The 11,027-nt window shown below is 33.6% G+C and overlaps 1 protein-coding gene across 4 annotated transcripts in view; it reads right to left on the reverse strand.

Moving 5' to 3' along the window:
* ABCA5 (ATP-binding cassette, sub-family A (ABC1), member 5) overlaps nucleotides 1-11,027 on the reverse strand; it is an 89,513-nt gene that overhangs the window by 23,219 nt on the left and 55,267 nt on the right. For all 4 annotated transcript variants that reach the window (XM_011982844.1, XM_011982105.1, XM_011981373.1 and 1 more), the window contains 5 exons: nucleotides 10,279-10,448; nucleotides 7,505-7,632; nucleotides 6,955-7,092; nucleotides 4,285-4,398; nucleotides 1,243-1,413 (listed from right to left, as the gene is read on the reverse strand). In XM_011982844.1, the coding sequence (XP_011838234.1) occupies nucleotides 1,243-1,413; nucleotides 4,285-4,398; nucleotides 6,955-7,092; nucleotides 7,505-7,632; nucleotides 10,279-10,448 (721 nt within the window). The remainder of the gene's footprint in view (nucleotides 1-1,242; nucleotides 1,414-4,284; nucleotides 4,399-6,954; nucleotides 7,093-7,504; nucleotides 7,633-10,278; nucleotides 10,449-11,027) is intronic.

Consider the following 11,027-nt stretch of genomic DNA (forward strand, 5'->3'; position numbering starts at 1 on the left):
TTGCTTATTTTTGTCAACTTTGTTGAAGATCAGATGGCTATAGATGTGTGGCTTTATTTCTGGGTCCTCTATTCTTTTTCATTGGTCTACATGTCTGTTTTTGTACCAGTATCATGCTGTTTTGGTCACTGGAGCCTTATAGTATAGTTTGAAATCAGGAAATGAAATGCCTCTGGCTTTGTTCTTTTTAGGTAGGATTCTTTTTTTTTTTTTCTTTTTTTTTTTGAGATGGAATCTCTCTCTGTTGCCCAGGCTGGAGTGCAGTGGCACGATCTCAGCTCACTGCAACCTCCACTTCCTGGGTTCAAGTGATTCTCCTGCCTCAGCCTCCTGAGTAGCTGGGACTACAGGCACATGCCACCACGCCCAGCTAATTTATTGTATTTTTAGTACAGATGGGGTTTCGCCATGTCGGCCAGGATGGTCTTGATTTCTTGACCTTGTAATCCACCCACCTCGGCCTTCCAAAGTGCTGGGATTACAGGTGTGAGCCACTGCGCTCAGCTTACGTAGGATTCCTTTAGCCATTTGGGTTCTTTTGGGGTTCCATATGAATTTTAGAATAGCTATTTTAAATTCTGTGATGAATAATGTTGGTAGTTTGATAGGAACAGTGTCGAATCTGTAGATTGCTTTGGGCAGTATGGCCAGTTTAACATATTGAGTCTTCTAATCCACGAGCATGAAATGTTTTTCCATTTGTTTGTATCATCTCTGAATTCCTTCAGCAATGTTTTATAGTTCTCCCTGTAGAGATCTTTCATCTCCTTTGTTAGATGTATTCCTAGGTATTTTAATTTTTTTGTGGCTATTGTAAACGGGATTGTGTTCTTCATCTGGCTCACAGCTTGCCCATTATTGAGATATAGAAATATTAAGCTATGTTTTAAACTATGGAATGAAAGAGCTTATCCTTTGTGAAATTATTTTCAGGCATAAGTAAAACCAAGAAAGGCATTTTAAGAAAGGAATATATTAAAGCGTTGCTGATTACACCCAAGTAGGTGGTCTACATGAAAGATCACTTTAGTTTCAAGAAATTATTTTAAAATGTTGGTAAATTATTGTTTTTAAAAGTCACTTATTATCATATAAAATGATTACATGTATTAAATACAATAGATACTTGTTCAATTTTCTTTAAAAAATAACCAAATTATTCAATAAATCAATTGTTATGTTTATAAATAGTTCTTAAATAACATTGTATCTATAAATAGCATGAGTACAACACTAACTTACCACAGCAAGGAACTTTACAGTATAAAAATACAATCCATAATGAAATGCCAATAAGCTTCCTAGCATCAAAATAAGAATGATAAAAAATAAGGGGATATCAACAACAGCTTGTCCAATCCAATATGCAGATGGCAAAAGACCTGAAAGTTTAAGTTGAGTATAAGCTTTGATCTAAAAAAAAAAGAAAAAAATTATAACTTTAGAAACACACAAATAAATTAGTAAATTATTGCAGATCTCTTAATATTACATCAGCGAAACCAAAAAGGTCACATTCCAGGCTATAGGTAATAAAAGTCCCCCTCACACTAAATAAAAATTCCATTTAGCCTTTAATTTGGCTCACTATTTCTAAGTAGTAATAATTTCAACAAAATTTTTAAGAATCAGAATACAGTAGTGCTAAGAAACTGAGATTAAAATAAAACAAAAGGTGTCACAGCAGTTGGGGTTAACAGCCATACAAACAATAAATAGCCAAAACATTACAGCTTTTGAAATACTGTGGAAACAGATGGGAAGATAATGTTTACACAGAAAAAGAATTCTCATTTTTAAAAATGAATCTTTCATAAATAAAAACACTAATAAAGTGCCAAGTATCCTTTGGATTTACATAAGGCTTTCAGCTTAAGTGAAAGCTTCTGAAATGTTCAAAGCCTTTTATGTACACTGGCATAGTATATAAATCCAAGGTGTTACTTACGTCACAAGTTTGTTAATCATAAACTTAAATGATCCTAGTTTTCCTATCTCATGCTCTCATTTAATTTGAAATTTCTAAAATATTTCACAAATCCAAATACCTAACAACTTCATTTAGTTGATTTTTGTCATTTGTAAAAATATCTACTCCTAATAACTAAAGGTATTACATGAAAGAGCTGTCCACAGAGTGAGATAAAGGAAGTATGAAATACAAAGATTAGTTAAGAAGAGGAGAAATGAACAAAATTGGCAAGTTTTCTGTTCAATGAATTATGAGAACATGAGACATATGTAAATTCTAATATAAGAATAAAAACATAAGCCAAGGCAAATGCAATTATTTTGGATAATTCAAACTTCTGTCATTCACACATTGCTGGGAGGGATAATATAAAATGGAATACTCATCCTGGAAAATAATTTGGCAATTTCTTATAAAACTAAACACGTATGATTCAGCAATTACACTCTTGGGCATTTATCCCAGAGAAATGAAAACTTATGTTTACACAAAACCTGTATGCAAATGTTCACAGCAACTTTTTCACAATAGCCAAAAATGGAAAACAATCCAAACGTTTTTCAACAGGCAAACGGTTAGAGAAAGTGTGATGTATCCATACCATGGAATATTACCCAGCAATAAAAAGGAATGGCTTACAGATACATATGAATTGGACGAATTTCAAAAAAAAATGCTAGTTGATAAAAGCCAATCCCAAAAGAAAACTTATTGTGATGCTATTTTACATTTTTGAACTATCAAAATTCTAGAAATAAGAGAACAGAGTAGTGGTTGCCACAGGTCGGAAAGGCTAGGAAAGGGCAAAAAAATGGGAATATTTTTGGTGACAGAAATGTTCTGTATCTTGACTGTATCAATGCCAATATCCTGTTATATTTTTCTATAATTTTACAAGATGTTATCATTGGGATAAAATGTAAAGAGTACACTGGCTCTCTCTGTCATTTCTAACAAATAAACATGAGTATACAACTATCTCAAAATAAAAAGTTTAATTAAAAATGTTTCAGTTGAAACAAGAAAGAAAAATGCAAATATCCAGTAAATTTTATTATTGTGCAGTGGATTATGGATTTCTATATTCCTTATGCTTTTCTATAATTTATCCATTACTACAATGAGTATATTTATGACAAAAATTGAATATTTTAAAAATAGAGATATGTGTTACTTTTATACTAAACAAATAAATAACAAAATTTCTATTAGAATTTATTTTATTTATTTATTCATTTATTTATTTATTTATGAGATGGAGATTTTGCTCTTGTTGCCCAGGCTGGAGTGCAATGGCATGATCTCGGCTCACTTCAACCTCCCTGCCTCTCAGATTCAAGTGATTCTCCTGCCTCAGCCTCCCGAGTAGCTGGGATTACAGGCAAGCGCCACCGCGCCTGGCTAATTTTTTTTGTAGTTTTAGTAGAGACGGGGTTTCTCCATGTTGGTCATGCTGGTCTCAAATTCCCAACCTCAGGTGATCCGCCCACCTCGGCCTCCCAAAGTGCTGGGATTACAGGCATGGCCCACCATGCCTGGCCTAGAATTTATCTTTTTAGAATTTATTAAAATAATGAGCTCATTATTCATCACAGTCTGTACGTTAATTTAGACAAATTTGTTTTGACTTAATTAAGATCATCTGTGAAGAAGATCAGAATTTTTATTAGAGGAGTAAAATACAATCTCAGCAGAGTGAAAGAGTGGGAGACTTTGAACAGCCAAAGACTGTACAAGATCACTATATGCCTGAAGGAAAACAAAAGGGAAAGGTGCAAAAAGAAAGTGAAAGAATACCAAAGAAACTCTGTATACTTAGCAATTTCTCCAAGGCCCTAATGATGACAATCACTTTCACCTTTTTTTTTTCCCGTTAATAAGAATTTAGCACCTTGACTACTTAATACCCCTGTTAAAGGATAAAAGGGACAGGCATGTTAGTGTGCCAGTTAAGGATATAAAGATCACAGTCAGTTCCCAAGTCCACAATTTAAACAAGTTGAGTCAACCTGAGCAAGTCATATGAACAATCCCATCTTTGATTTCCTGATCTATAAGAAATCGGTAACAAAAAACTTACTTCACAATGTTGTGAGAATTAGAGAACATAATTTTTAAGGCATGTAGCAGGTCTCAAGTAATAAATATTAATTATCACTACTATTACAATAAGAAACTATAATAAATATATTTATATTTCATTTACTTATTTCTAAAATAACAATTATAGTAAGCCTTGCAATCATGCAAATAGGTTATTTTTATACAACACTTCCTATTAGCAAATTATATATTTTTAGCTGAGTCATTACCTTATGATTCTCTGCATTTTCCATGGCAAAGTAAGGTGGCATTGCAGTAACAATGATTCCAAGCAAAGCTGCTTGAAAATACAGCTCAATTTTAAAAACTATGTCGGTAATTTCCTGAAAGACAACCACAGAATAACAAATGAAACTGAGAATCATTTTATGTCTTAAGATATATCTTAGGATATTTCTTATATCCTAAAAAAAAAAAAAACATATTAGCATATCTAACCCAGGCATAGTCTACATGAAAGAATGAGCGGCAGACATATTAACAGGTGGTGGTGGACAATGTTACAAACTCTGCCACTTATTAATAACTATCTGATCCTGAGCAAATCATTTTACTTTCATTTTCCTGTCCAGAACACAGAATAACCTGGCATATAAACTAAACTTCGCAATTTAATAAAAATGAATGATGTATTTGAAAAGCAATTAGTATGGCCACCATAGTGGTCCTAAGCAATAATAATAAATATCTAAGAATGATATTTGTGGCTCTTTATTGTCTTTTCAATTGGGAAAAGCTATATCCAAGCTCAGCTTCCTATGGAACCAGAACTTCTCCCAAGCAGAAGAAGACTTAACTCTCACAGGCCCCAATGTCGTTAGCTTCCCCAGGGATCCAGGTGCAGTCAGCTAACTTTCCCAGACAATCAATAAACAGCTAACACTTCAAATGCAGATTACCCAGGTCCAAGGATACTATATTATCATCCACCCTCACCAAGGTCAGTTTCCTCCCCTTGTTCTATAAGAATATGTACCCATGGGACAGAGAAGGTACTCTGCACTGGAATAAAATCCACAGTGCCTAGCAGATACCCTGGCACTGGCACAACCCTCCATGGGATGACACAGAGACAGAGTACATCACTGTCTTGTTGAAACCTAGCCTTCTGAGTTTTCCTATTTAGCAATAAAGTCAATTCCATAGTTCAGGTCATATGACATTGCAGAATTTGCCTGAAATTCTGGTAATATGACAGTGGAGGCCAAGAAAGAACCCACAAATATGTAGACTAGTAGTGCAAGAAGTGGAAATGAACGAGACTAGTTGGATCCAATCATACAGAATCTAATGAAGGAAGAAACGAATTTGAAATATTAATATGACTATATATATGAATAGTTAGCTTTATAAACTCCCATTTATTTCTTTTAAAATATAACATGATTATATGTCAGTGTCTGATGAAAATTATAAGTTGTAAAATCTTGTGTAATAGTTATGGATACAGACATATGTAGTAACATCATAAAAACATGTATGGGAATTACAAATTGTGAAATTGTGAATTGTGGTTACTTCTATGGGAGAGAAGGAAACAAGATTGGAGAGGGGTAACATGAGTTTTCACCTGTATCTTTAAAGTTGTATTAAAAACAAATATTATGCAATATTAACATCTGAAATATTTGGATAGTAGGTGGTTCATTTTCTGTAGGTTTGAAATATTTCATAACATGAGATACTTCTCCACAGACACTGCTGCTGGAAATGGAAAATGATGCAATCATTTTGGAAGGCAGTTTGGCAGTTCTTCAAGTGTTAAACATAGAGTTACTAGATGATCTAGCAATTCCACTCCTAACTATACATCCAAGAGAAATAAAAACATATGCTCATACAAAATCTTGTACTAAAATATTCATAGCATTACTCACAATAGCCAAAAGGTGGAAATAACCCAAATGCCATCAACTGATGAATGCATAAACAGAATGTGGTATTTCACATAAACATTCCATACATTCCTCACAATGAAATATGATTTAGTAGTAAAAATAAATGAAGCACTGACATGTGTTACAACATGGATGAATCTTCAAAGCAGTATGCTAAGAACAAGAAAGCAGACAAAAAAGACTACACACTGTATGATTCCCCATTTATATAAAATGTCTCAAATAAGGAAATCCATAGATACAGAAAGTACATTAGTGGTTGCCTAGGGTTGGGAGTGGGTATGAGAGGAAATGAGTGATTACTAATGAGTATAAGGGTTATTTTTTGGGGGGCGGGGTGATGGTATATCTAAAACTGACTGTAGTGAGGAAGGACTGCACAACTCTATGAGCATAATAAAAAACACTGAAGTGTATACTTTAAATAATGGTCAGGTTGATTGGGCATTACATTTCAATGAAACTGTTTTTAAAAGTATGACAAGAGAAAATAGAAAATATTGTTTCAGATATTTGTCCATTTATTTTTAGCATATGAAAATCAAAAGGATTAAGAGAAAAAATGTTGAATACTTTTCTGTAATCTTAAGTTGATTCTGATATGCACAATCCAACAGTTCTATCTAGAGGAAAAATGGTTGTCTGGGTGACTTCTCAAGTTTTTTCAATACCCCAATATCTGGATTTCGGGTAAAAAAATTCATTTAAAAATTATCTTATATTACATTCTATGATCAATACAGAACACACTTGTTCCTTATACAAATATCAGCACCAAAACAGAATCTCCTGTACCCTGAAACATACTTATACTGGGGAATCATAAACCTTAATGTAAACCATTTCTCACTTGAGTTTTAAGAAGACTAAGAGATCTCACAAGATAAACTTCTACATATTTAGTTATTTTTGCTTGTTTTTTAACGGTTATTATATATATGACACACATATGGAAATTTATCTGTATATACATTGGCTTACTTGAAAGAATGGGGTACTCCAGATCTGGATGGTTTCAGTCACATTTAAATGATAAAGATAGTAGTTACTAATGATATTCACTAATATAGGTAAAGAATAAACCATAGTACTGTTGAAAACAGCTGCAAAAACATAGTCCTACAATTAAAAAAAAGACACTTATTACATGCTGTATATAAATGGATATATTATTGCTATGTACCAAGCTTTTCTCACCAACAAAGCTAATTCTCATACTGAAAAACTGCTTTAACAACTCACAGAAATAATACTCAATGATAGATAAAGACAATGTGATTTGGAATGTACAGATATTTTAATATTTTAAATAAGCATATAATTTTTTTAAAAAACTAAATTTCTATAACTTTATATACTGGTCATCTGTGAGGGAATAAAATGTATCATAAATAAAGACAGCTAGTTATTTCCAAAAGTAAAATCTAATTTCTAACTCATAAGGTCAAATCAACAAATAATTAATTTTAGAAGAAATGTTTTAATCTTGCATAACTCCCAAATGGATATTCATTCACTGCATTCATCTTACCTTTTCTAAACGCATCACATTTAAAGCCGCACTATGGGGAGCCACGGATACATAGTCACTGTCATTAATCATAGTCACCATTATGTTCTGGCTTGTGAAAAAGCTAATAAGATCACTGATATCTGAGCCTGGTGTTAGAAAATAAGCAAACAATAAAGAATAAGTTTAAACAAGGCTTTTAGTAACATTGGGAAGAAAATTCTAGTTTTAAAGAAATATTTTATTTTCATTAGCGAATACACAAGTAAGTACATTGGCTCTGAAGCCAGTCAGCCTGGTTTTAAAGCTGAGTTGTAACATTAAACTATTTGTCCTTCAAGCAAGTTACCTAGATGCTCTGGACCTTAAGTTTCCTCTTTTGTAAAGTGGGTAAAATAAGTATATCTGCCTTATAGGTAGAGTGATCATGAGGATTAAATGACTGAATATATATACAGAGTTTAGAACCTGACACATAGTAACTGTGCATATTTTAGCTGCCGCCACTGCTGCTGCTGCTACAACTATTATTAACATTGAAAAATTAAGCTATAATACATGAAATTTGGTTAAATAATAAGAATAAAAATCTGACAATTTTAGGTAACAAGATAACCTGCTAAGCTCGGAAAGGTATAGGCGTGGTAACATCACTCCCTAGAGGATTTTTTTGTAGGCTCTGGGCAGACACGTCAATTGCCTTAACTACCTTAAAATATTCAAACACATAATCACATCTCTATCTACATTCTCTAAAGTACCTGGAGCCAAGAGTAAGATTTTAAATCCTGTTGGGATTTAAATCTATACCAACATGTCTGCCGAATAGATGCAGTTTCCCCTCTATCATAACAAAAACCAGGATTCAGGGAAGGACAAATGTCACTTTGAGAGAAATTTAAATCAAACAAAGCAAAACATTACTAGTAACTGAATAGTATGGCAGGGTGGATCAAACACAGCACCAAATCTCAGTGTCATAGAGAATGGTGACACTACTTTACTCCCAATCTAGTACCTTAACTGATCTCTTATCTCTGACTTGCAAGAACAGCTATGTACCCTGAGAAGAGAGACACATTGTAAGTGAAGGAACCACAGCACAAGAGATACAAAAAGCTCTGCAAGGTGGACAAGATACTACCTAATATATATACACAGAGAGGCCAGTGGTTCAAAAAAAAAGTGGTTTTATTTTGGAACACACACGAGGCTTAGGAAAATATGGCATGCATAAGCAAGCAACTCTAAGAATAAAAAATAAAGAGAAACTGAAAATACTAGAATTTCTAAAGCTCAATGAGAATTAACTCAAAGCAAAAAGATTTTATTTGAAGCCAAGGTCCTTTTTTTTAAAAAAAGAAATATTTGAGATACATGTATAATTCCCTGGACACATAAAAAATGTCAAGATTATCATAGTGTAAGGATTATATGTTAGCAATATAAAATGTATTTTAAAACCAAAATGAGAATTCCTAATGAAAGAAAAAAATTGCAAAGCCTAACACTTTCCATTCGAGTAATTTTCCATTAATTTTCCATGCTCCAAGTAATTTTCCACGTTCTCACTCATTTATCCATCAATAAATGGATCTTCACCCGAAAGAATGAAGGTTATGTAATATAACAAGCACCAGATTTTAACAGTGATGATTTTAATAGTAATTTATAATCATTCCTAGCCAGGCTTATTACTTTAATACTTGGCAAAGTCTTTTTTGAATCAGTTAGTGAATCAAAAAGGAATGATACTAGAATGTAGGTGAAGTGTTAGAAAGGTTAAACCCCACAGAGTTTGTTACAGAATAGGAGATGTTTTAGGAACAACTGATCACATATGAATAAAGTTTGTATTAGCTTTTAACATTTTGAAAATAAGAACACTATGTGAGTTTTTTGTTTTGAGCTTTGCTCAACTCTGTATGTCTAAATTTTTTTCATATTTAACAACTATGTGGTAAGAACGCTAATAGCAAAGCCAAAAATATCCATTACAAATCTAACGTATTCAATTAGAGAGATTTATATTTGTCTTATTTTTCTTAGTTTTAACTAATTCTTCAGACTATCCTTGAAGAATTAAATACTTCTATGCAGACACATACTTCTATAAATATTATGTACTATAACTCTTTGTAAAGAGGGTTTTTCAACTTTTGAAGTATATTTTGCTCATCATGAGCTTATCAGCTTAAAATATGCTGGTAAGAATAACATTATTAAAAAAAGAAATTTTACTATTATACAAAGTATAAATTAGAGTATTTTTTAAAACTACTTATTTATTTTTACCTTATTTTATTTTATTTTTTGAGGCAGAGTCTCCCTCTGTTGCCCAGACTGGAATGCAGTGGTATGATCTTGGCTCACTGCAACCTCTGCCTCCCGGGTTCAAGCGATTCTCCTGCCCAGCCTCCTGAGTAGCTGGGACTACAGGTGCGTGTCACCACGCCTGGCTAATTTTTATAGTTTTAGTAGAGATGGGGTTTCACCAAGTTGCACAGGCTGGTCTCAAACTCCTGACCTCAGGTGATCCACCTGCCTCGGCCTCCCAAAGTGCTGGGATTACAGGTGTGAGCCATCACGCCTGGCCAAAACTGTCATTTATTTGTAAACCAAAATTTACTGTAATATATTCTTCAGCATCAATAAGAGATGTATTGAACTATAGATTTCACGCAGATAGACCATGCCTTTACCTTAAATATATTTCTAAAATCTAGACCTTTATCCACCCCTCAACCCCACGCTCCATGCCCAACACTCATTCACAGACCTTCACACACTCTCACCAGTAGAATTTTGAAGAAGCAGACTTGTTTTGTACTTATGAGGTTTCTCTCCAGGTTTTAGAAAATATAAGTCTGGAACAAGTTTGATGGGAACCACAGCATTTTTAAAAGAGTGATGCACCAAAAACATAAAAATCTGAACTGTGAAAAAAATTAAAAGCAGAAGCAACCTGAAAAGAAAAAAATAACACAGCTCATGGTACATATTACATTAATATGAAAATCAATTAAAAGTCTCCCTTCACATTGATAATCAGGACTTTTTTTGTTTTTATTTGAGACAGGGTCTGGTTCTGTCACCCAGGCTGGAGTGTAAGGGACGTGATCTCAGCTCACTGTAACCTCCGCCTCCTGGGCTCAAGCAATCTTCTCCCCTTAGCCTCCTGAATAGCTGGGACTACAGGCACATACCACCATACACAACTAATTTTTGTTATTTTTTGTAGCGATGGGGTTTCACCATGTTGCTGAGGCTGGTCTCGAACTCCTGAGCTCAAACAAGGAGCTTGCCTGCCTCAGCCTCCCAAAGTGCTGGGATTACAGGTGTGAGCCACCTTGCCCAGCCCACATTGGTATAGATTTAAACTCTAGATAGTTAAAAGATAACAACTGAAAAAACAAAGGAAAAAAACTGAAGAAAAAAAAAAAGAAATCCTATTCCCCAAAATGATCTTATGACAATACTGGAGAGAAAGCCTATACCGTATGACAAAAATTAAAAGTTATAAAAGTATATTTTAGATCAGTGA

This window comes from Mandrillus leucophaeus, unplaced genomic scaffold (genome assembly GCF_000951045.1).
Source record: "Mandrillus leucophaeus isolate KB7577 unplaced genomic scaffold, Mleu.le_1.0 Scaffold1, whole genome shotgun sequence".
Lineage (NCBI taxonomy): Eukaryota > Metazoa > Chordata > Mammalia > Primates > Cercopithecidae > Mandrillus > Mandrillus leucophaeus.